Source organism: Bos mutus, chromosome 20 (genome assembly GCF_027580195.1).
Source record: "Bos mutus isolate GX-2022 chromosome 20, NWIPB_WYAK_1.1, whole genome shotgun sequence".
In the NCBI taxonomy this organism is placed as follows: domain Eukaryota; kingdom Metazoa; phylum Chordata; class Mammalia; order Artiodactyla; family Bovidae; genus Bos; species Bos mutus.
The window spans coordinates 41,901,354-41,928,340 of NC_091636.1; the positions used below are offsets into that span (position 1 = coordinate 41,901,354).

The window sequence follows — 26,987 nt, forward strand, 5'->3', positions numbered from 1 at the left end:
AGGGCCCAGCAGCATACTCGAAATTGCTTTGCAAAGGCACATAATTTTTCATGACAGACAGCACGGCTTGGCTTCAGAACCTCAGAGGCCAGCATGGTGATTCTCCCAGTGTGTCCGTAAGCCCCTCTCAGCATCTTTTCCTACCAGCAGTCTGGGATTTGCTGAATCACGTGGCTCCCATTGCAGGGCAACTTGAGCTGTGGTTTGAAACTGCCGAGGCCTTTCTCACTTGAGCAGGCCTTTCTCACTTGAGTCGCTCTCATAGCTGGTGGCCTTTTGTGCCATTTTATAAATGGGCTGTAGTAATATCCTCTCTGAGGATGGCGTTGCCTCCTGAACTTGAAGAGGCCCACCTGGTATTCTGTTTCCCTCTTCACTGTAGGAATGGAAGAGGCAGTAGTTTTGTGTTTTACTTTGGATGGCTGTCTTGGAACCACTGACTCCTAAAAATGGAGTGGCTGTGGGAGGCCCTGAATCTTGGTAGGGTTTCTCTCCCACTCTTTGGAGCATGTACAGTTTACCAAGACTTTTCGCTCGGTCGACATAATGTCAAAGATACAATGGAGCAGTATGACATGCTGCAGTATTCTAGGTCAGGAGCGCCTTGGACTGTATGATGACAGTGAGTAGAAGAATTCACACAGGCTGGTGGCAAAACCGTTAGTGTTGTCTATTCCATGAGAATGTGAACCTGTTCTCATCAGAGCTGGTCCTCATTCTGTTGGGATAGGAAAGAATACATTCAGCAGGTCAGTTGCCGCATACTTCGTGCCTAAGATCACGTTCATCTGCTGAAACTGTGCTATAACACCTGGCACGGCAGGTGCAGTCGGAGCTACTTGGCTGAGCTTCTTGTGGTCTATGGTCATCTGCCGGGATCCACTTGATTTCTTCAGGGCCCAGACTGGTGCATTAAACAGACCGTGATAGGGGCAGTCACCCTTGTGTCATTTGGATCCTTAAGGGTGGCACAATCTCCACCATTCCCCGGAGTCACACTGTTTTTGATGTCCAAGTTGGGTTCTGCTTGACCTTTCCCACTATGGTGGCTCTTACTCCACAGATCAGGGACCCAGGGGGAGGTGTCACCGTCTGCCCATTTTGTCAATTCCAGTGGTACGTCTAGGGACCAAGGAAATGACCACTGGGTGGATCTGTAGACTCAGTGGACCTCCTATAAGCCAGACCGTGACCAAGATCTATACTGCCTTGGCCTCATCTGCCCCACTCTGACGGGGGTAGCAGGATGATACGTCCAGTCTTTGAGTATCACTTGATTCAGATGGTGTGTCCAGCACTCCTTACACTGTGTGACTTCCTCCTTCCCCAGCGTACAGTTCCTTGAGCACAATGGGCATAGGCCCCTTTGGGGAAGGACAGGGTTGTCATGACTATTTTTGCTTGTGATTGTGTCACAGGGCCTGGCCTCTGGCCTCTTGGGCAGCCTTTTCAGTCAGTGGATTTCAGTACAGTAACTTGGTCGGGTCTGGAACTGGGCAAGGGATTATGACTGTGTATGGGAGCAACCTACCTTAAGCCTCTTGTTTGTCCAGTCTTGATTTCTTCCGTTGGCACAAACTAAGGTGGTATGCTTGTCAGCTACCCATTTATTTTGTACCCAAGGACACCAGGCTGTGAAAGCCTCTTCTGTGACCCTTTTGGGTCAGATCCCCTTGGCTGCCACTTTGGTCCTACCGGTCATGATGATAATTGTGTAACCTGGCTTCTTATAATGAGCTCCATCGTCTTACCTCTGGTTTCAGAGTCTTGTCATCCTTGATGTGGTCAGCAAGCTGTGTACTGTGTCAGCCCCTCTTATGCTCAGTCCTGGCCTGCAGAGGATGCCACCACTGATCATCCTACTGATGCTGGTGCCCCTGTGCCAGCATGTTCCTTTTGGCCTTGGTCAGTGGCATGTCTTCTGGGCCATGAAAGATGATTATCTGGTATTTTTTCAGGCATAGATATTATATCCATCCCAGTGTGCCCATTTCCTTGAATCTTTGAATTCCTTCTTTTTCTGTCTGTCCTGCAGTTTTGGTATTTTCACTTTAGTCAGCATGGACCATTGCTTTTTCATGCTACTAAGACATCTGACAGAGAAGGCAATGGCACCCCACTCCAGTACTCTTGCCTGGAAAATCCCATGGATGGAGGAGCCTGGTAGGCTGCAATCCATGGGGTCTCGAAGAGTTGGACACGACTGAGCGACTTCACTTTCACTTTTCACTTTCATGCCTTGGGGAAGGAAATGGCAACCCACTCCAGTGTTTTTGCCTGGAGAATCCCAGGGACGGGGGAGCCTATTGGGCTGCCGTCTGTGGGGTCACACAGAGTCGGATATGACTGAAGTGACTTAGCAGCAGCAGCAGCAAGACATCTGAGTGGAACTTCCCTGGTGGCTCAGACAGTGAAGAACCTGCTTTCAATGCAGGAGACCCTGATTCAATCCCTGGGTCAGGAAGATCCCCTGTAGAAAAGAATGGCAACCCACTCCAGTATTCTTACCTGGAGAATCCCATGGACTGAGGAGCTTGGTGGGCTACAGTGCATGGGGTCACAAAGACTCAGACACGACTGAGAGACATCTTAGTAGGGAGTTCCCAGCATCTCCTGATGGCCTTGGATCCTGAATGCTCCTAACTCCGTCAGCTGTTCCCTAACCAACTGTTTCCTGGTCCTCTTGATCATGCACTGCCAGTCCTGTGTGAGTTCCTGCTGCTGGCATGTGTTGGCGCTGGCTAGTTCTTATAGTTCCTGTGGGATATTATGTTTCCTCTTAGTACTTTCCAGCTGTGAAATGTGAAACCAGTGATGCTATTCAGTTCAGTCGCTTAGTCACGTCCAACTCTGCGACCCCATGGACTGCAGCATGCCAGCCTTCCCTGTCCATCATCAACCCCGAGAGCCTACTCAAACTCATGTCCATCGAGTTGGTGATGCCATCCAACCATCTCATCCTCTGTTGTCCCCTTCTCCTCCTGTCTTCAGTCTTTCCCACCATCAGAGTCTTTTCCAATGAGTCAGTTCTTCCCATCAGGTGGCCAAAGTATTGGAACTTCAGTTCCAGCATCAGTCCTTCCAATGAATATTCAGGACTGATTCCCTTTAGGTTTGACTGGTTTGATCTCCTTGAAGTCCAAGGGACTTTCAAGAGTCTTTTCCAACACCACAGTTCAAAAGCATCAATTCTTTGGCACTCAGCTTTCCAACTTTCACATCCATACATGATTACTGGAAAAAACATAGCTTTGACTAGACAGACCTTTGTCAGCAATGTAATGTCTCTGCTTTTTAATATGCTCTCAAGTTTTTCATAGCTTTTGTTCCAAGGAGCAAGTGTCTTTTAATTTCATGGCTGCAGTCACCATCTGCAGTGATTTTGGAGCCCAAGAAAATAAAATCTGTCACTGTTTCCATTGTTTCCCCATCTATTTGCCATGAAGTGATGGGACTGGATGCCCCATGATCTTCATTTTTTTGAATGTTGGGTTTTAAGCCAGCTTTTTCACTCTCCTTTTTCACTTTCATCAAGAGGCTTTTAAATTCCTCTTCACTTTCTGCCATAAGGATGGTGTCATCTGCATATCTGAGGTTATTGATATTTCTCCCGGCAGTGTTGATTCCAGCTTGTTCTTCATCCAACCTGGCAGTTATGCTGTGGTATGACCCTAATTTTAGGTCTCTTGTCAGGTAGGGAGATTTGATGGGGTAGGGGAGGTGAGGACAATGTCACCTTCAGGGGCTTTCCTTGTCTTCAGACAGAGGAGTGCTTGCTCTTCATAGACAAGGCTAGGTTGCCTCTGAAGATTCAGAAGGTTTAGAGGAGTCTAAGGAGGCAAACTGGAGAAGGAAATGGTAACCCACTCAGTGGGAAATCTTCCCTGTGAAATGCAATGGACAGAGGAGCCTGGCGGACTACAGTCCATGAGGTCACAAAGAGTCAGACACGACTGAGTGACTAAATGACAACAAGGCGTCAAAACCTGTACGTCCGCATCGCAGGTTCCATAGCCCTGACCTTGGAATAACAGACCTACGGTGGATGGTTGTTAATTAGTCTTTAAGGCCCACCAACTCTGACAGGTGAGCCCCAGGCGTAGTCCTGGCGCGCAGCCTGACCTCGCGCTGCTGGTGATGGGAGCCTCTTAGTGGGCCATCAGCAGGTCCTCTGCTTTCATGTCTGGCTTCCAGCTGCCTTTCCTCCTCCTCCTCTCCGGCTGCATTTCTGCAGAGCAGTGGTTCTCTTAGGCCTTCTGACTAGTATCAGCAGCACCTCAGACCTTATTAGATGTGCAGATTCTCAAGCCTGCCTCAGCTGCTGAATCAGAAACTTCTGGGCACGAGGAGCAAGCAGTCTGAGATCACCCTAAAGTTTGAGGAACAAGGTAGAGCATCAGTGGTGCTCGGTAGTAGTCATCCATCCCACTATCCGTACAGCTTCTGGTCACTCCAAGTCTTCAACACCTGCTGCATCGCACCTGCTTCCGCTGGTACAGTCTCCCACTGAGCATCTTTGAAAGTTTCAGCTGGCGAGTTATCTGGTGCCAGGGGCTGTGTGTGCCACCAGGCACTGTGATGGGTTCTTTATTGCCAGTCGGATGGCAGGTGATTCAGCTCCAAAACTTCATCTTACCTCCTGCTTTCTTGGATCATCTCTGGTACCTACTGTCACACCCTGGATTCTCTGGAAGCAGATGTGAAGGTGAAGTCTGGGGTGCATGATGTTTCTCAGGGATCTTCACCTGTGAGCGGAAGAGGGTATAAGCAGGATTGGACAGAGGGATTGGCCGAACTGTGAGTCAGCCCCAACAAAGCCCCAGTCAATCTGGTGATGACCCAAGGAATGAGTATTGCCCATTCAAGGTGGGCCGCAGTGGCTGGGCCTTCGTACCTCTGTCTCGCTCAGTATACACCTGACATCAGGTGAGGGGGCTCTGCTCGTGACGCAGATCCTGAAGGAGCCGGCAGCTAGAGACTGCTGTCAGCACTGTTTACGGGCAACAAGTCCTTCCCTGAAGGGTGGTCTGGGTCACACATCGCTGTGTCTGTCAGAGTACCCAGTGATTCTGCTGATCCTGCTTTCCTTTTCTTGCCCTAAGCTCCATGCATGTTCTGTTCCACCAATTCTTGTGGTTCCTACATTTCTGTTTCCTTCTATTTTTACTCAGCATATTTAACCATATCACTTTGTTCCCCTTCCTGTTATAGCCTACTGCTATTACTTCTGAGATTGTTCTTTTTGCTTTTTGGTTTATTGGGAGGTTAGCAAGGTCAAGTATTGTGTTATTTTACAAATGAAAAGGAAGATAGTCATGGAAATTTAGTTCTAGAAAGATCTCTATGTTGTTCAAACCCCTTGTATTGTATGTGAATAGGCAGGTTGAATACCAGTGACCAGCCAGCTCATGTTTATCAATTCAGTTAGTGGTAAAGTGAATACTGTTCTTTTCCTACCAGTTTGTGAAGGAACACACATAAAACCTCTTTTGTCAGATGTGAATGTAGAAAATACAGTCTAGTTTTGAGCAACAATATTTTGCCACTTTACTCTTAAACTTACTTTTGTTTTTCCCCTCAGGCCATCAAGCCCTGTCGTCCTATGACCAACAATGCTGGCAGGCTTTTCCACTATCGAATTACAGTCTCACCTCCCACAAACTTTTTAGTAAGTTCCTACCAAAATCTATTTCATTTGTTAAAAAATATAAATAGGATCTATGTGTGTTAATAGGTTGAAATGTGAATAGGCTAAGTGTGGACTCAGTTCTTAAAAAAATATTTTATTTTTATGCTGATAAAACTGGCCTTTATCATAATGACTTTAATTTGGCTTCCTCTCATTATACTAATTTCTGTGTCGTTTTTCTTTTATATTGTTGGTACCTCATAAGACCCAGTGAACTATGGATAGGTCTGTTGGAGCTATGGAGTTGGAAGAATGCATAGAACACTTGTGTATCTCTTAAAAATTGGCAAATAACTTATATATTATCTAGTGACCCATAACTATTGCATTTATGACAGTAAATGCCTAATATTTGTTGACTGTGGTACCAGGCACCATTCTGTGTTTGAAATGTATTAACTTATTTCTCACAGAAAGTTGATGGAGTAGGTATTATTTTCCCCAGTATGCAGATGGGACAGTTGGACAACTGTTTCTACAAATGTTTCTACAAATGTTTCTACAAATGTTTCTACAAATAAGGTTAAGTAACTTGCTGAAGACTATTCAGGTAACATGTGGCACAGTGCGGACTTGAACCTGGGCAGACTGACTCTGTAGTACACGGCTGTATGCTATTTTACTGTGCTATACTGCTGTTGACAGCAGTATAATTAATTAATTCTGGTTGCATTTTTTATTAAGAGATTTCAATTTCAAAATTAGATTTTTTTTGATGTTTTTCTACCTAAAAGTTACTTTCCTATTTGAAGGAATATTAAATGTTTATTTATTATTTATTTATTTTGATCACTTCTCAGCTTTTTGACTAAGATCAGGAGTAGTATAGGGGCTTCCCAGGTGGCACAGTGGTAAAGAATCCTTCTGCCAATGCATGAGATAGAAGAGGCCCAAGCTCTATCCCTTGGTTGGAAAGATCCCCTGGAGAAGGAAATGGCAACCTGCTCCAGTATTCTTGCCTGGGAAATCCCATGGACAGCAGAACCTGGCGGGCTATAGTCCATGGGGTTGCAAAGAGTTGGACATGACTGGACACACTATTTGGTTGTTCCAGGACTTAATGGGGTGCTCAGGATCTTTCACTGCAGCATACCAACTCTTAGTTTCGGCATGAGGGATCCAGTTCCCCAACCAGGGATTGAAGCCTGGTCCCCTGCGTTGGGAGCTCAGAGTCTTAGCTGTTGGACCACAGGGAAGTCCTTCAGAATTAGATTATTAATAATTATTTATTTTAACAACTTTACTGAATATGATTAATATACCATAACTCACCCATCTAAAATATATATTTTATGATATTAAGAATTGTGAAACTTTAACACTACAATCTAATTTTAGAACATTTTCATCATTTCCCTAAGAAACCCTGTACTTACTGGCAGTCAGTTCTTTCTTGCTGCCCAGCCTTCAGCAACTACTAACATATTTTGTCTTTATCATTTGCCTAGTCTAGTATTTCATATGAATAGAAACATATAATGTATGATCATTTTGGTTTCTTCTGCTTAGCAAAATGTTTTCAAGATTCATCCATGGTGTAATATGTAACTTCATTCCGTTTTACTGCTGTATGGATATACTATATTTGATTTATCCATTCATCAGTCAGAGAACATTTGGGTGGTATCCACGGTTGGGCTATTATGAATAATGCTGCTGTGAACGTTTATTTACAAGTTTTTGCGTGGATGTATGTTTTCCTTTCCTTTGAGTATAACTCTAGGACTAGAGTTGCTGGACTGTGTGGTAAATCTGTGTTTAGTATTTTGAGGAACTACCAAACTATTTTCCAAAATGGCTTTACCATTATTATTTCGTTTGAAGTTCTCTCATTATATTTAATTTAGGACAACTTTGTTGAGTTATTCAGATGGGAAGTAACAGTAATATTAGAAAAACAAATGTGCATTAGGATATTCTTTAGTTTCCCCTACCCACCTAAGCTTTTCATATATATATGTGTGTGGGGGTATATGCATAAATGTTTATATATATGTAAATGTTTAAAAGAATAATGTTCAATATCTATGTAGAAAAAACATGTATTTTAGGTTTCTAATCTTGATCATTTGCTCCATGTTTAGCATTTAGGGTTAAAAATGGCAGACCATAAGAATGGCATAATGAACAGAGTCTCTTATGCTTAGATTAGCATATGTATATTTTGATTAGATTCTATTTTCAGGTAATTAAGATCTTTGACATTATGCAAAAATTGGTTTGTTACAGTGTTTGCTGGCTGGGCTTTTCCTCGGGGGGGTCTGGGGTTGGAGCTGTGAGGGGAGGAGCCGCTGGCACCCTGGGGCCTTCAGAGCCTTCCAGGCTGCTACTTGTCTTCACTGTTGTGTTGCTTAGTCTTCTCTACTTTGAGCTTTGATTTGGCTGTGTGATTATCTTTTTCTTGTTAGGACTTCTGTTAGTACAGAAATACAGTTTAGTGAGAACAGGACTGGTAGTATTATGAGATTAAATAAAACAAGTTCCTAGAAAATGAAGTCATGTAGCCTTTTTTCCTTTATGGCAGCCATAATAAACCTCCTTGATTATCTAGTATATAACTGAAGTCAGAGAATCCTACCAAGCTAGAGTTAAACTTCTTTGTAAAGTTTCTCCCTGGTGTCTGGGAGAACGTGAGCAGGAGTCTGTACTTGCTCGCTTTGGTTGGTTGCTTTTGTCCTGATAGATACTGTGCATGTAAAAGTCATATCATTTGTTCATGCTTCATGTTTCTGTTTGCTTTTAGACTGACAGGCCAACTGTTATTGAATATGATGATCACGAGTATATCTTTGAAGGATTTTCTATGTTTGCACACGCCCCCCTGACCAATGTAAGTATGTGCTAATTGGCCGGCTTTCTCCTTCCCTGTGCCCCCTTTCTTTCTTAATGTCAAAGGAAATTTCTTTTCCTCTGACTTCTAAGTAACAACTACTTTACATCCCTTTGCCTAAGCTACAGGAAGTCAGCGGCAGTGTGTGTCAGGTGGGAGTGTGACATCTGTGCTAATGAGTCACAGGTTTGGTCCACATTAGATGGTGTAAGTAAACATGTATCAGAATAACATTTTGAGAGTGTGAAAGATTGAAAAAGAAGGATAAACTGTGGAGTAATGTGTCAAAGCTATTTTGGGGTGGGTGTCCTTCAAAAGAGAGCTGGAAAGTTTTAAGGAGAAGCTATTACTTAGTCTGTGAGTCACAGGTAAAGAAATGGAGCTTGTTCAGGGCCTGAGTTAACTTCATAGTTTTCTGCTTTTGCATCCCAGGAAGACGTCCTCTTTAAGAGACTTTGACATACAGATCATGATATTCTCAGGTATTAAGGCTGATCTGTTGGTAATCGGTTCAGATGGAAGTCCTGTAAGTCAAAATCTTTCTGTTTCAAAGCTAGCTGTCTTAGGGGTTGTTTTACTTATTGTGTACTCTAGTTGGATGTAGAGTGGAATTCACTGGTGACTCAGGAAGGGAATGTAGAGGTATCCATGAGTCAGTCAAGACACTGCTATAGAACTTACTGAATTTATAGCTACGGTATATGTACATTGAAGTAGAATGTTCGTTAATTCTTTCCGGTTTACATAAAAGAAATTATATCTGCAGTTTGAAAAGTTATTTTAGTTTATTTGAAATGTGAAATTCTGTTCCATTGAAGAGTAAAGAATAAAACCTTTGTCTAATCTTTCCACTTTCTATTTTTTTTTAGTAGACATGATTCCATAGTAGTGATACTAATTTAAAACAAATTGTTTCTTAATGAGATTTTCTTTATGCCACAGTATATTTTATCTCAGAGAATTTTTTTTGAGAAGATGATTACATTGTAAGTGTAAAAATAAAATCACTTGATAATACATATCACATATCTCTAGGGTAAACCATAATATAGAAAATCATGTAATATTGAACTATATTTTTTATTGAGGTATAATTGACATATAATGTTACTAGTTTCAGATATATAGCATAATGATTCAGTATTTGTATATATTGTGAAGTGATCACCATGATAAGTCTAATTAACATCTATCATCATCCATACTTACAAACTTTTAAATTGGACTATTTTTTTTTAATTGAAGTAAAGTTGATTTATATGGTGTGCTAATCTCTGCTGTACAGCAAAGTGACTCAGTTATCCACACATATACATTCTTTTTTATATTCTTTTCCATTATGGTTTATCCCAGGATACAGTTCCCTGTGCTACACAGTAGGATCTTGTTGTTTTATCCATTCTAAGTGTAATAGTTTGCAATCTCTTAGTATATCCCTCTTCTTCCCCTCTCCCTTGGCAACCACAAATCTACTCTCTCTGTTTGTGTATTTGTTTCTGTTTTGTAAATAGGTTAATTTGTGCTATATTTTAGATTCCACATGTAAGTGACACAGTATGGCATTTGTCTTTCTCTTTCTGACTTACTTCACTTAGTACGATAATCTCTAATTGCATCCTTGTTGCTTCAGATGACATTTCGGTCTTTTTTAATTAATTACTTTTTTAATTGAAGAAGAATTGCTTTTTCGTTGTTTTCTGTCAAATATCAACATGAATCAGCCATAGGTATACATATGTCCCCTCCCTCCCCACTTTGTTCTTTCTTATAGCTGAGTAGTATTCCATTGTATATACATACCATATCTTCTTTATCCATTCATCTGTCAATGGATGTTTAGGTTGTTTAGACAATTTTTAAACGGTTTTTATGAAAAGGCACTAGGATGTTTTTAAATTTGGAGGTTTCTTATTTTATTACTTTTTAAATGTCTCAATTAGGCCCTCAAACCCTTTGTTACACTAAATCTCAGTCTTAGAGTTGCAAAGGCCTTTAGAAGTCATTTAGTCCAACTTGCCCCTACATTGCGCCACCTCATGCAAAGAGTTGACTCATTGGAAAAGACTCTGATGCTGGGAGGGATTGGGGGCAGGAGAAGGGAACGACAGAGGATGAGATGGCTGGATGGGATCACCGACTCGATGGACATGAGTTTGAGTGAACTCCGGGAGTTTGTGATGGACATGGAGGCCTGGTGTGCTTCGAATCATGGGGTCGCAAAGAGTTGGACACGACTGAGCGACTGAACTGAACTGAACTGAACTGAGCCCCTACGTTATACTTTTCTCTCTTTTTTCCCTCAGAGGACTTGCAAATACAATAGTTAGTTACCATGAAAATACTTGAAAATTATCTATCTTATCTCTTAATTCCCTTTAAGTAATATAGATCTCATTTTAACTTTTAGGGTCACTTTAAAGAAGGAAGCTGTATGGCTTCAGAGAGGGTTTAAACCTTAATGATTCTATTTACTAGCTGTATGATTTGACATTTCAATTTTTATAAGCCTTGACTTTTCTCATCTGTAAAATAGAGGTTATTAGTTATGGTACTCTTACTGGCTTTTATAAAAAAATAAATGAGATGACACATGAAAAGTGTTTATCATGATGTTTAATACACAGTACATTTGGCACTTATTATTTTGGATAAGATGTCAGACAGACATTTGAGTTTTTCTTCTAATTCTTATTTTTTTTTTAAACTGATTATTGGTACGTATGTGACATGGAAGTGATTCTTTGAACTTTATTAAAGTTTCTCAACACAAGGTTTTGGCACTGAGAGGCTGCTAGTGTGAAATTAATTGCAGTTGTTACTGTTGCTATAAAATAAAAGATAGGACTGAAAAATTCTGGCTTCAGCATATATATATATATATATATATTTATAAATATTCAAGCTCTCAGAACTTGAGAACTTAACTCAGTAATGAGAAGATAAGCCCCATCATTTATGTTAGAGATGTTGATAAAATAAATCGAGTTTTAAGCTAAGTGTTGTACAGTTCATAGGAATTAGATCCATCAAAGGCCTCTTGAATTTGAAATAGCCTCCCAAGAAAAAGAATTATTAAATCGCTTTACTGTTCTGATTCATTTTCTTGCCAGAGAGAACACATCAGCATGAAGGGCATGTAAATGATGGTAATGTTAGAATCTCAACCCAGTTTAGTTTTGACAGGTTCTCTTAAGGTCTTCTTGAATTAAAGTGGATTGAAAGCCTTGTTGGCTAAGTATAGAACATTCCAGGAGAATTTTATCTATTTATGTAGTACATTTGTTATTACTTATAATACCTGGTGCTTTTAAGGACTTCGATAACATAACTATGGTTACCTAGATTTGTGTTGTACATACATAATATTTTATCCTGCCCTCAAAAGCACAAAGAAACGCCATGATCCTTTCCCTGCTGCCTTAATTGGCTTTCCATTTCCAATGGCCTCTCTGTCCTGGATTGTAGTCATTTAGTGCCTGGAAATAGTAGAGTTAGAATATAGAAGTTTAGGAATGGTTTTTTGATTTGTTTCTGGTAGGATGAGATGGGAGTTAGTGTTAGTCACTACTCAAACATGTTTTAAGAAAAGATCAAAGGTGTTTATATTGTTTGATTGGCCGACTGAGCTCTTGATCAACTGAGTTCCCAATATATAGGAAAAGGACAAGTTCTCTTTGAGTCTTAGAGATGCAAGTTTGAATAGAAAGGGAGATTCTGCCTTCCCAAATTTGTGTGTCTGAGAAGGGTTCTAGTGGTATGGGTGACTGCCCCAAGGGAAATACAGCATGTATAAGAGGAGAGGTTAAAGGAGTCCCCCAAAGTGATTTTAGGTGAAGTCATTGAGGAAGGAACTGTAGTTGCATTAATCATCAGCAGAGCTGCTGTTGCACAGAGCGGAAGGAGTAAAGTTTACACTTCTGTGCTTTCTCTGCCTCTTGACTCTTCCCAAGGGCTCTGGTCCTTTTCTCTCCTGAATGCACTCCCCACGTAATGCAATGTCACCCATGTTTTTTCCTCTCATGCATGTTCTGACATCAATATTTATAGCTGTGACACATGGCTCTGTGCTTCACACTCACATTTCAGATTGCGCATTGGACACACCCACCTTGATGTCCCCTCAGGTACCTCACCCTCAACTTGTGTGAAACTGAGCTGGTCATCTTCTCTACATACTGAGTTTAAGGGACTTAGGGTTACACCCTGTGAATTTCCTTGTTTTGATGTCATCCTGACCTAGCTATTCCCTTAGGCTAGAAACCTGGAAATCATCCTCTGTTCTCTGTCTTTCATTTCCAGGTCAGAATGGTCGCTGTGGATTTCCGTCCCATCTCCTATGTCTAAAAGTCTTCCCCTTCCTCTTTTGGACTTCTCTTCATTTGGTTCCTGGGCTGTTCCATTAGGCTCCTGGTCTCTTGCCTTGCTCCTCTGTACGCCCTTCCCACCCTGTTTACACAGCGACCATGTGAAACTGTGTTGGTCTCTCACTTATAGCACTTGAATGACTTCTTGCTGCCATAAGGATAGCTCTGAATCCTTAACCTGGTTTATAAGATCTGCGGAATATAGTTCATACTTTCTAGAATTTCCTTGTGTCTCTGTCTTCATTCATTTCACTCCTGAAGAGCTAAATGACCTATTTTGGCTCCAGCTTCTTTTTCTCTGCCTTGCTAGAAACTAAATTCCTGTTCTTTAATGCACTGTGGTGACCTGAATGGGAAGGAAATAAAAAAGGGAGGAGATACATGTATATCTGTGACTGATTGACTTTGCTGTACGGTAGAAACTAACACAACGTTATAAAGCAACTTTACTCCAATAAAAATTAATTTAAAAGAATAAACAAACACCTTTTTCTTTCCCAGTTAATTTTCTGAATGACCTGGAAAATTCCTTCTCATCTTTAAAGACTCAACTCAAATGTTACCTCCTCTTTGATTCTTTTGTACTTTATACTATTCAACATTTTGTTTGTTTTTTTAATGGCACTCTGACAGGTTACACTGTATCACACTCTATTTATGCTTGTTTTCATGCTTTTCTCTTAGATCTCTGCCTTTTTAAAAGATAGAGGGTGTGGCCTATTTTAGAGTATCTGTGAATCTATTGGTTGTTAGTAATGTATTTTAAAACTGTGAATAATTGCACAAATTATTCATAAACTATGCTCAAATATTTTTAAATGCTTGTAGGAAGAAAGAACTTCAAAATGATAGTGACCTTAGCATGTCGCTTCAGCTGGTTTAGAACCCATTACCACGAGAAAGTTGAAAATGGATCTCTTATTAAAGTTAATTATGAATTTCACTTAAATTAGCCACTATCCTTCAAAAAAAAAAAGCACCTAAGAGCTAAACTTCATTTCTGAGAAAAAGATTTCCAGTAGATGGCATTGTAAGACTGTTTTTCTTACCATTCCTTTTGCTGGTGGAATTAAAATTTGTTTCTTTCTAATTGCTGTGGTTTGTAAAAACGATGACATTTATATAAAATCGTCTTATGGACAGATCGAGTGGCCAGAAAAGCCTACTTAACACATCTCTAGGGCTTCTGAGTCTATTATTTTCTCCAGCTACTCAGCCAAACCACTGCTCTAACCTCACACCCCTCCCTTTTTCAGTCCTCCGTTCATTCAAAAATAGGCCTAGAGAAAACCTCTTAAATGTGGGCACTAGGCTGGTATCTAATGATACATTTGTAAAGCAAGACAGATGTGGATTTATTTCATCTGAGCTTTCCTTCATCTTCACACATACTCTGAACATTAGGACAGATATTATTAGGACAGTGTTAGGTAATGAGAGATGGATACCCTAGTGGCTTAGAACTGGGGTCAGGAGCAAGGGTTTCTAATTCACCAGATCCCTGTTATCAGGTGGCACTAGTGGTAAAGAACCGACCTATCAATGCAGGAGATGTAAGAGACACGTGTTTTACCCCTGGGTCAGGAAGATCCCCTGGAGGACCCCACTCCAGTACTCTTGCCTGGAGAATCCCATGGACAGAGGAGCCTGGTGGGCTATGGTCCATAGGGTCGCAAAAAGTCAGACACGACTGAGCGACTAACACACACACACACACACACACACACACACTACCTTAGGCAAAGTATCTGATTCTCTGTTTTTTGTTTCTTCCACTGTACACTAGGGAGAATAATTGTACCTATCTCACAGGATGGCTACGTGAGTGACAGTATATGAAACAGTAGAACAGGGCCTACCTAGCTAGTAAGTGTTAGCTATTATTATTTTTATTGCCATGCTTGCTTTTGCTCCAGAGCCAGAAAGGCAGCATGAGTTGTGTGTACTTCAGTGACTTATGAATCTGTAACTGATGAATTGTCAGCCTGCTATCCCGGATCTGCCTGAAGAGCTGAAGATTCTGAAAGGTTTTAAAAACCCGAGAGAAAGAAGTATTCGTGGTTTTATTAATTCTTCAGAGGCAATATATTTGGATTTAATGAGTTCTTGTCATGTTTGTGTTGCTGCTGCTAATACAGTTAATTAAACACCAACATTATGCAGGTTTCCTGTAGAGACCAGGTCAGCTGGGTTCTTGCATTAAAATCCAGCAGTTGTGGTCAAGCTTCATGTGCAGTATTGTTAGCAGCTTAGATTAAGGTGAAACTTTCTCATTTGGTTCATGGCCTTCTGGGTCAGGTAGCCAACACGTGTACAGTGGTGAGCACAGGAAGGCATTTTGAAACTGACCCTCTCCTTCTTCTTATTACAGATTCCACTGTGTAAAGTAATTAGATTCAACATAGACTACACGATTCATTTCATAGAAGAGATGATGCCTGAGGTAAGAGAGAAGATTATTTAACAGCTTGATGCAGTTTGCTCTTTTGTTTATTCCATAGTTATATATTTTTAAAGCATTGAACTTGACCAGCGCTGGCTTTTTGCCATAAGGATACTCTTAAAGTATTGTGTTCACTGTTGAAAAAGACCAGTCAGACGTAACTGTAGTCAGATGTAGCTTTAGGAAGGAGGTTAAAATTCAGGTCATTTTCCAACTTTTTGACCTATTTTTGAACCTGTTTCTCCTCTGTGTTGCAGCTACTGAAAGTTATGTGATGGTAACATTACATCTGTTTCTAGTTTGTTTTGGACAAGGGACAGCTTTTGGTTACTGGTCGTTATCAGAGAGGAAATTAGAAAAGTGAAACTGAATCTGATAACTGTGGGAATAATCTTATTCATTATCTCCAGTGACAAGATCAATGCTTGGTTCATTTTTCTTCCCATATATTTACATATTTTTCCTAATTGTTTTTCACTGCGGATGCTCAGCAGCAGATTTATCTAAATATATGCAAGAGGTTTAAAATTCCAAAGCAAGATTAATGTGAATCTCAGAATGATTCATTGCCTGATCTTGACTTTAGTGGTGTCAACAAATCACACCAAGAAATAACAACCAGACAGCAAACAAGCTTGTGCACTTAACATTGTGTTGGAGTCGGGGTCGATTTCCTGAGCCCCTGGCTCCTCTTGCAAACCTTGTTTAACAGTGTGGCTCTGTCGAGGGCAGCGGAGCACCCACAGGGATTGATGAGCATGACACGCATGCTTAGTTTGCACCTATTTCATTCTGGGCAAGTCCTGTTAATTCTACCTGTCTTTCAAAAAGAATTAAGGAGAAAGGGCCGCCCCTTCATTCTTCAGCTTGAAAGGGCTTTTTTGCTTCCTTTTGATTTTTAAGGTCATAAGCCTTCATTTGCTATTGTAAAAGTTGACTTCTGGCGTGATCTCACGCAGGGTGATTTATGAACCCCGAGCAAAACAAGTAGGAGGAAGAATTATGAGACAAGTCTCACTCGCAGATATATCATCTGTTAAGCTTGTTTACAGCAGAAATTTTGGTACAAAGTTCTGTCGTTTTTCGTAGCCCTTTATTTGCCTTCATTAAGAGCTGGAACTTTTTTGGCACGGAGACCTCTAATTTATGGTAACTTGGCAATAGTGATTGTGGGTGTGTTTGAAGGGTGGAGGTGAGCAGAGGTGGGAGGGGAGGGTGGTGCTGGGGACAGATCTATCAGAGCTGGCTGCTCAGTGTGTTATTTGAATTAACAGAAAGTCCCTAAGAGATTCTGGTATGTTTTGTAATTGGGTTAGAAAAATATGACATGAAAGAGACTTTGATTTCTAAATTTCACATCACTTTATTTGTACATTGAGAAGAGCCAAGCCCACATTTTCTTAGGAATTCTAATGACATTATTGCTTACTTCATTAATGTTTTAAGACACTGAGCTACTATAGGACAGTGGCCAAGTTTTTTAGGAAATTAAACTGTTTTAGTACAGTTGCATTAGACACTTTTTAAAACACTTGACTAAAACAAGCTGAAGCATCAGTTAATATATAGTTGCAGTACTACAGTAATTTGGGGTTTCTGGTTTATTTTTCAGAATTTTTGTGTGAAAGGACTTGAACTCTTTTCATTATTCCTATTCAGAGATATTTTGGAATTGTATGACTGGAATCTCAAAGGTAAATAGGATTTAACAAAAGTGTAGCGCTTGTGGGAGAATGTTGTGGTTTATGTGAAAACTCTTATAAAAAAGTGGGGGTACATAGTTGAAATTCCTCTCACTTTTGAACTGCAGGGAAAAGTTTATTATTCATAGGCATGCTTCTTATCATTTGACATAAATGAGTTGTTATGGGTCTCATTTAACTACAGATGGACCATGTCCTTTATGAAGGATTATCATTAATTGTTAAGTAACTGGTACCTAGGAAGATGGTATCAGTTATGTTGAGTAACTACCTTGATTTATCTGCGTTGGGGAAATCTCATTAGTTAATATCTTAAGTCTGTTGGACTTTACTGTAATAAACTTCTTCCAAAATGACAGTTCATTAAAACAGAACTTTAGTTAACTCTTAAAACACACACACACCGTATGCTACATCGGTTCAAAACTTGATACTTGGTTCTTGGATGATGATTTACTCTTGGAAATGCGTCTGTTCCATCAGACATTTATTTATTTATTTTTAAAGCAGTGTGTTGATGAACAGCTTTTCAAACCAAATTTTGAATAGTATTTCTCTGTTTTTCCCCCCAGTTGTATTGATTAAAATGGGACACAGCGAAAACACAGGCATATTTATCATGCAGTAGTTCAGTTATAACAAAAATCTTTATATCTTTGAATTTCTAAAACTAGCTTTACTGTATATGCTATATACTGTATATATCCTTGGGGTTTTCATTCTTCCCTTTCTTGGCGGGGAGGGTCTCCTCACTCTTCATGGGATGTTTGAGGCAGTTGCCACATGATTGATTCAGCTGTTGAGTAGAAGTGGGGGCAGTGTTTGTTATGTCCCTACTTCTGTTGGTGGTGGTGTTTTTGTTTCATTATCATGAATCTTGGGAATTAAGTTTCAGTGTTTGTTTCTCAAGGCAGTTTTATTTATTTTTTCTTTCCTTTTCACTTGTTTGCTTTAGGTCCTTTGTTTGAAGACAGTCCTCCCTGCTGTCCAAGATTTCATTTTATGCCACGTTTTGTAAGATTTCTTCCAGGTAAATCTTTTGGCTTGTCAGTGACCTGGTGAGAGAGTACATCTGAAAATGAGCCATTCTCCTTTTAATCTTTAGGGACAACTTTCCCACCTCAGATACTTAATTATCTACTTCTCAGGTGAGGCATGAAAATGTAATATTATACATGCTGATTTATACCCCTGCATAATTTATGATAGCCCCAAATTAGATAAGCAGTGGGAAAATTGATTTCAAAAATTTGAGAGTCTACTTGATAAAATATCATGCAAGTATTAAAGTGGAAAAATGTGTGTGGCTTTAAAAAATGTATATATTTAATTAGAAAACAATTTATGAAATTTTATAAACAATATGATTATAACTATGCTAAGAATAACTGGAGTAATAGTTGTAGTAAGATAGTGGTTTTATGGGAGTTTTTTCTTTTTTGACATATACTTTTATTCATTTTATAGTGAAGAACAATTTATTCTCATGAAATTAAATATATATTTAATTACATATAATATTTATATTACATATATATAAGTAAATATATGACTGCTATGTTTTTCAAAGCAACATTTTAACTTTTAAAAATTTTTGTCAAGAGGCTAGCTGTGAGATACGGCATTGTATTTAGAATTTTTTAAAAAATGGTTGGGCTTTTAATGAGATATTTGGACGCCTTTTTGTTTGTAAAATCTTCACCATCCTAAGTGAATTCTTCCTTGGAATCTCATTCTCATGTCTCACTTTCTGGTGACATCCACTTATACTTCCAGGTCCTCGTTTCCTTGTTCCCTTTGCTTCTGCCTGAATCTTCTTTTTTCTCAATGTGTACAGCCACCTTTCTTTGCTTTCCTGCTTCAGTCCTCTCCTCTGACTTTTGTCTCTCAGCTCTAGTGGCCTCAGCCCCTTGTGCTAATAACCACCACCTTCTGTGGAAATGTCAGTTCAACCATTTGCCTTTTCTTCTCTGATAATTTGGGCCTCTTGGTGATACAGGAGGAAAAAAAAAAAATGACTGCTGCAGTAAATCTGTGGTTTATCATTTCAGCTGGGGAGCTTTTCAGCGTGTCAGCTCTCTGCCCACATTTACACATCAGCAGTTCACGAGTTCAGCGTCATGCTCATGCTCCCCTCCTCATGAACGTTGGGGAGCACTTGCCTCCCCCATGCCTCAGAGCCGTCCAGGAGCCTGTTGGATTCTGGGCTGTTCACAGCCTGGCTTTGCTGTGGCATTCCACTCCCCCTTACATGCCCTCACTCCGCTGTAGCTGCTGATGTCAGACCGAATCCAGTGGACACGCTTCAGTTGCATCTCCTCCCTGATATGATACCTGGGCTTTTAGTGTGTTCCGCCTGCTGCGCGCTCCTTACTTGCCTCTGGCTCTCTGATTCGTCTTTTGTGGTTTTTATCTTATCTATTCATTCTGGTGTAGATTTTCCTCCAGCTTTTGTCCTTGGTACCCTCTCCTCAGTCTACTCAGTCAAGGTGGCTTATTGTTAATGTTTATTTTGTTTGGAAAATGTATTCAAAGCATTTTCTTTTGTATATCTGCATATTTTATTTCTTTTTGTCTTTATTTTTTTATTTTGTGTTTTGGCTGTGCCACAAAGCATGTGGGATCCTAGTTCCCTGACCAGGAATGGAACCTGTGGCCCCCTTACCATCACCACTCCCCCAACCCCTTGCAGTGGAAGTATGGAGTCTTAACTACTGGACTGCCAGGGAAGTCCCCTGGTTTCATTTTATTGAGAGGTCCTTTTTTTCTTTTTCTTTTCAAGTGAATGAATCTATGATTTTGTAATGGAGCTTTAATGGTAAACTTATGAGAAAATGGTATTAGAGTGAGTTTGTTGAAAAGCCTTTCCTTTCTGTGTCTATCTGCCTCTAGGAATTTTATGAACAAACAAATCTCTAAGAGAATGTGGACACTTATTTTAAAATCATCTTAAAGAAAAATCCTGTGTCAGGTGTTTACTTTATGGGATTTCAACTCTCACAAAATGTTTCTCGTAACTATGCAGGGATGACACTCAGGTTGTTGTAAAGAAAAAGATCTCTTGGCTTATTTTTAAACAGAATTGACTTTTTCATTAGACTTTCTTTGAAAATATACTTACTTAAAAAAAATCTCAGAAGGATACAGAAAAATGCCTTTTTCTGTATAAAATGCAGTTTGTTATTGGATGGCAAATTATGCTTGATTCATTTTTCAAAATATGACTTCACTAAAAATCTTTAGAAAATGGTGAGTTCAAAATGGTGTGTCCATTTTGATGTATATTTTCATTTTTTTCCCTTCTTGCCTTTTTTACATGCTAGTCATCATACTGATACATGTTTTGCATCCTAATTTTTAGTAATTCATCCAGTAGATGGATATTTGTTAAAGATCATGATATGTAGTACCAAATTTCTTATCAAAAGAATCCCATCAGTTTATGCTGCTGTAAAAAATGAATTATTAGTCTTCTTCACATTTTGGACTTTGTTTCTTTGCTTCCTTCCTTCCAACTGTAGCTCCATGAGGCTGAGGCGTTAACAGTCTGTCTTGTATCAGTACTAACATATTCCTTGGCACATTGCAGAGGCTCAGTAAATACTCGTTTACAGACTTTAAACAATCGGTCATAAGAGTGCCTTAGTTAAATATTCATGTATTTTGTTATTAATGAGAGTGAATGTGGTTTTCACTCATTCTTTGGTATTGTCTCTCATTTTTGAAAAATAAACCTTTGATTGAAGTAGAACACAAATATTGAATGTGCACTTGTCATAAGACTCAGTGAATTTTCACCAAGTGAATATAACTGTGTACTCAGCCCCCCACTCAAGATTACCAGCATTGAAGAGCCCCTTTCTAGTCACCACCCGACTCCTTAAGGCAACCTCTATTCTGTCTTGAAAATACCATGTATTAGTTTTACCTGTTTTTGAATTATAAAAGTTAGAATTGTATATATTTTTTGTTTCTATCTTCTTCTTTATTTTGTTTTCAAAATACCTGTTATAGTTAACTGTAGTTGGCACATTCTTGTTGCTGTATAGTATTATACAGTGTGACTAAATTAAAATGTATTTAACCTGTCTGTGATTAATGGACATTTTGGAGAAGCTCTATACAGTCAGCAAAAACAAGACCAGGAGCTGACTGTGGCTCAGACCATGAACTCCTTATTGCCAAATTCAGACTTAAATTGAAGAAAGTAGGAAAAACCACTAGACCATTCAGGTATGACCTAAATCAAATCCCTTATGATTATACAGTGGAAGTGAGAAATAGATTTAAGGGCCTAGATCTGATAGATAGAGTCCCTGATGAACTATGGAATGAGGTTCGTGACATTGTACAGGAGACAGGGATCAAGACCATTCCCATAGAAAAGAAATGCAAAAAAGCAAAATGGCTGTCTGAGGAGGCCTTACAAATAGCTGTGAAAAGAAGAGAAGCGAAAAGCAAAGGAGAAAAGGAAATATATATGCATCTGAATGCAGAGTTCCAAAGAATAGCAAGAAGAGATAAGAAAGCCTTCTTCAGCGATCAATGCAAAGAAATAGAGGAAAACAACAGAATGGGAAAGACTAGGGATCTCTTCAAGAAAATCAGAGATACCAAAGGAACATTTCATGCAAAGATGGGCTCGATAAAGGACAGAAATGGTATGGACCTAACAGAAGCAGAAGATATTAAGAAGAGATGGCAAGAATACACAGAAGAACTGTACAAAAAAGATCTTCACGACCCAGATAATTATGATGGTGTGATCACTGACCTAGAGCCAGACATCCTGAAATGTGAAGTCAAGTGGGCCTTAGAAAGCATCACTACGAACAAAGCCAGTGGAGGTGATGGAATTCCAGTTGAGCTGTTCCAAATCCTGAAAGATGATGCTGTGAAAGTGCTGCACTCAATATACCAGCAAATTTGGAAAACTCAGCAGTGGCCACAGGACTGGAAAAGGTCAGTTTTCATTCCAATCCCAAAGAAAGGCAATGCCAAAGAATGCTTAAAGTACCGCACAATTGCACTCATCTCACCTGCTAGTAAAGTAATGCTTAAAATTCTCCAAGTCAGGCTTCAGCAATATGTGAACCGTGAACTTCCTGATGTTCAAGCTGGTTTTAGAAAAGGCAGAGGAACCAGAGATCAAATTGCCAACATCCTCTGGATCATGGAAAAAGCAAGAGAGTTCCAGAAAAGCATCTATTTCTGCTTTATTGACTATGCCAAAGCCTTTGACTGTGTGGATCACAATCAACTGTGGAAAATTCTGAAAGAGATGGGAATACCAGACCACCTGATCTGTCTCTTGAGAAATTTGTATGCAGGTCAGGAAGCAACAGTTAGAACTGGACATGGAACAACAGACTGGTTCCAAATAGGAAAAGGAGTTCGTTAAGGCTGTATATTGTCACCCTGTTTATTTAACTTCTATGCAGAGTACATCATGAGAAACGCTGGACTGGAAGAAACACAAGCTGTAATCAAGATTGCTGGGAGAAATATCAATAACCTCAGATACGCAGATGACGCCACCCTTATGGCAGAAAGTGAAGAGGAACTCAAAAGCCTCTTGATGAAAGTGAAAGAGGAGAGTGAAAAAGTTGGCTTAAAGCTCAACATTCAGAAAACGAAGATCATGGCATCTGGTCCCACCACTTCATGGGAAGTAGATGGGGAAACAGTGGAAACAGTGTCAGACTTTATTTTCCTGCGCTCCAAAATCACTGCAGATGGTGACTGCAGCCATGAAATTAAAAGACACTTACTCCTTGGAAGGAAAGTTATGCCAACCTAGATAGCATATTCAAAAGCAGAGACATTACTTTGCCAACAAAGGTCCGTCTAGTCAAGGCTATGGTTTTTCCTGTGGTCATGTATGGATGTGAGAGTTGGACTGTGAAGAAGGCTGAGCGCTGAAGAATTGATGCTTTTGAAGTGTGGTGTTGGAGAAGACTCTTGAGAGTCCCTTGGACTGCAAGGAGATCCAACCAGTCCATTCTGAAGGAGATCAGCCCTGGGATTTCTTTGGAAGGACTGATGCTAAAGCTGAAACTCCAGTACTTTGGCTACCTCATGCGAAGAGTTGACTCATTGGAAAAGACTCTGATGCTGGGAGGGATTGGGGGCAAGAGGAGAAGGGGACGACAGAGGATGAGAAGGCTGAATGGCATCACTGACTCGATGGACATGAGTCTCAGTGAACTCCGGGAGTTGGAGATGGACAGGGAGGCCTGGCGTGCTGCGATTCATGGGGTCGCAAAGAGTCGGACACAACTGAGCGACTGATCTGATCTGATCTGATATTTTTAGTTTTTGACTCTTTCAGATAGCACATATGTTCATCAAACTCTTGTACATGCCTTTTGATGTGCATATTTATGCTTTCCTGTAGTGGATATCTACCTAGGAGTGGAAATTCTGGATGCTTTTAAGTTTTGCTTTGTAGATACTTTCAAACAGTTTTCCAAAATGATGGTACCTTTTCACTGTCCCATGTGCAGTATAGATAAGAGTTCAGGTTATTCCACATTTGTACCAACACTTGGCGTTTTTCTTTCTTTTTCAAGTTAGCTAGTCTGATGAGCATCAGAGGTATCGCAGTATGGTTTTAATTTTCATTTCCCTAAAGACTAATGAAATGGAACACCATTTCATACATAGACCATTTCCCTGTTGACTTTTGTTTTTTCCTTGTTGACTTTTGAAGTGCCTATTCAAGGCGAAGGCAATGGCACCCCACTCCAGCCCTCTTGCCTGGAAAATCCCATGGATGGAGGAGCCTGGTGGGCTGCAGTCCATGGGGTCGCTAAGAGTCAGACACGACTGAGCAACTTCCCTTTCACTTTTCACTTTCCTGCATTGGAGAAGGAAATGGCAACCCACTCCAGTGTTCTTGCCTGGAGAATCCCAGGGACGGGGGAGCCTGGTGGGCTGCCGTCTGTGGGGTCACACAGAGTCAAACACGACTGAAGTGACTTAGCATTCAAGCCTTTAGTTCATTTTTCTGTTGCTTTATTTGCCTTTTTCTTGTTTATTTGTAGGTATTTTTTATATATACTTATTATATGAGTCTTTTGGCCAATATATGTATTGCCAATACCTTCTCTGTGATTGCTTTTTCACCATCTTAATGGTGATTTTTTTTTTTTTGATGAACAGAAATTCTTAATTTTAATTCTTATTTTTCCTTTTTGCTTAGAGCTTTTTGTATCTTGTTTGTGAAAACTTTGCCTACCTCTAGATCATCAAGATACTCTCTATGTTTTCTACAAATTTAGTCCTATAATCTGTCTCAGATTTGTTTTTGTAAATAACATAAGATATGGGTCAAGATTCATTGTTTTCAATATGACATTCAGTTGACTAGCACCATTTATTGAAAAGACCATTCTTTCTTCACAAAATTGAAGTGTTACCTTTGCCCTTAATTGTGTCCAGTCTGTGTGTGTGTGTGTGCGCGCGCGCACATATAAACAGTACAAAAGTGTATGAAGTAAAAAAGTGAACACCAACTTCTAGATGTGTGAGGATAAGTAGTTGCTATAAGTGGTTTGATTTGTATTTGTTTTCACCTATAAAGAGAGAATTATACTTTTTTCTTTAAGTGAGATAACACTAAACATGTTATACAACTTGACTTTTTTACCCAGCTGTTTCAGACATCCTCTATATAAACACGTTGGAGAAGGAAATAGCAACCCACCCATTCCAGTATTCTTACCTGTAGAATCCCATGGACAGAAGAACCTAACAGGCTATAGTCTGTGGGGTCACAAGAGTTGGACACGACTTAGCGGCTAAACTACTACTACTAAAATTCACATTGGAGAAGGAAATGGCAACCCACTCCAGTATTCTTGTCTGGAGAATTCCATGGACAGACGAGCCTGGCGGGTTGCAGTCCATGGGGTCACAGAGAGTTGGACACGACTTCGTGACTAACACACATGCACACACACAGCACACACACACACACACACACACACAAATACATTGCCTTAATTTTTAACACCTGTGTGGCATTCTATAGATGAATAGACATCGGGTTTGTTTTTTTTTTTTCGGGTTTGTTTTTTTACAGTTCCTTTAGTCAGGAGTATTTTGGAAGTCTCTATTCTGCAACCCCCCCACCCCGGCTCCGCACCATTACATGTAAATACTTTAGGTATAGTCTTATGCATCTATTCTTTTGCATTTGTGTGTTTTTATAAGGTGGAGTTCTAGAAGTAATTATCTGTTAAGACAGTATGCACATTTTAAATTTGGAAAGAGCTGGCCAAGTTTTTTCTAGAAAGGACATAGTTTTGTAGTTCTAACCAGCATTTTTGACACCACCCTTTTCCGATACATCTGCCAACACTGGGTTTTACTAGCATCTGATACATAAAAAGTTATCTCATTGTTATTATTAATATTTGCCTCTTACTTGAACTCCTGTGAGAATGAACAACTTTTTTATAGTGTTTCAAGTATTTAGTGGTCCTCTTACTCTCATCGGCTTTTTGTTCGTAACAGTTTATTATAATACATAGATTGAAAGTTTATCAGTCATTATCTTTTTCTCTAGTTCCTCAGTGGACCTGCTTTGAAGTCAGCTGTCTCAGTTGCTTTATACAAATTTATCCAAAGTTTAGCTAATAGATTAAACCAAGGATTCTTCAGTGCAGGTCAGTTTACCAGAAGTCAAATTACAGAACAACCAATTTATTGATATCATAAGAGTTTTCTCAAATTTTTGTTTCTTTCCTTATCCCTGCCTCCACCTTTAGTAGTTAGACAGTTGATATGAACTCATATCATATCAGAGCCAGTTTAAGGTTTTATCTTGATTGTAGCCAGGGCTAGGGCAGGGCATAATTCAAGATAGAAAGGCTGCACTTACAGGAAAGCCTGTTGATTGCTTATATCATTACTGTAGTAAAGCTTTGAGAATCCCAAATCAGTTTTGCAAATCAACTATCTAGCAGATGGATTTTTGGAAATTGTCTCATTTTGGAGAAGCAGTTCTTTAGCTATGGCTCACAGAGGGCCAAAGAGGAAGAGAGTATATCAGAATTCCCAGGAGGGAAATGTAGTTTGGAAAAAGACATAAATTGATACAGTGTCTCAATGTAGCTTTGTTTGTGGAGAGTTGAGAAAATTCTGTGCTATTAATAAAAGTTTTCAAAACTTAAGATTATATAAAGGTGTCCTGTAGGAATATTTGGGAGACATAATTATATGTCTGCATATAGGTAATGCAGTTATATAGTTATTCTCAGTGTAGGGAACGACAGTATTGTATGTTTCTTAAAACTGAGTATTATACTCTTGAGAACTACTTATTTAACCAGTATATTCTTAATACAAATTCCCTAGCAAATTGCCCCTCCTCCCAATAACCATATAAATCATCAAGCGATATAAACTGTGAGAATTAAGTCTCTAAGAAACAGTTTATAAAGTCTGTCAGTTCATTAATGACTGTCCAGATTCATTCCCTGAAACACAAACTCCAGTTCTTCCCGAATAATGAGCGGTTGTCACGGTTCCAGTCCCAGCGCTGGCAGAATTCCTGCTAACCTTAGCTTACCCGCTCTAATTTCTCATTTGTATCGGGTCCTATTTATCTCAGCCAACGAGATAAAGATTACTTCCTAGCCCTCAGTGACATAGTTCCATAAATCCCCAACATAAACATGTAGCAAAGCAGACAAACCAAAAGAGCCAATTCATTAGCATTAGTAGATTCATGGCAGTCTGCGAGCAAGTGGCCACATTATTTATCTGCTTCAGAAAGTCATCCCACAAATATTTCTGCAATGTCCTTTTTGCCAGGCTGGGTGTGAGGGATGGAGCTCTTGCCCTGTGGGCTCCGTGGGACTCTCTAGTTCTGTCTGCCTTTCCTTATATTCCTGTAAGGGTTTCACCTCATGTTATCTGTCCTGAGTTTCTACTTTTTCACACCAGTAAA

At 39.8% G+C, this 26,987-nt stretch overlaps 1 protein-coding gene across 4 annotated transcripts in view; it reads left to right on the forward strand.

The window, feature by feature from the left end:
- DROSHA (drosha ribonuclease III) overlaps positions 1-26,987 on the forward strand; it is a 122,887-nt gene that overhangs the window by 29,249 nt on the left and 66,651 nt on the right. For all 4 annotated transcript variants that reach the window (XM_070357685.1, XM_070357687.1, XM_070357684.1 and 1 more), the window contains 5 exons: positions 5,582-5,668; positions 8,433-8,519; positions 15,255-15,326; positions 16,939-17,020; positions 17,985-18,059. In XM_070357685.1, coding sequence (XP_070213786.1) covers positions 5,582-5,668; positions 8,433-8,519; positions 15,255-15,326; positions 16,939-17,020; positions 17,985-18,059 — 403 coding nt within the window. The remainder of the gene's footprint in view (positions 1-5,581; positions 5,669-8,432; positions 8,520-15,254; positions 15,327-16,938; positions 17,021-17,984; positions 18,060-26,987) is intronic.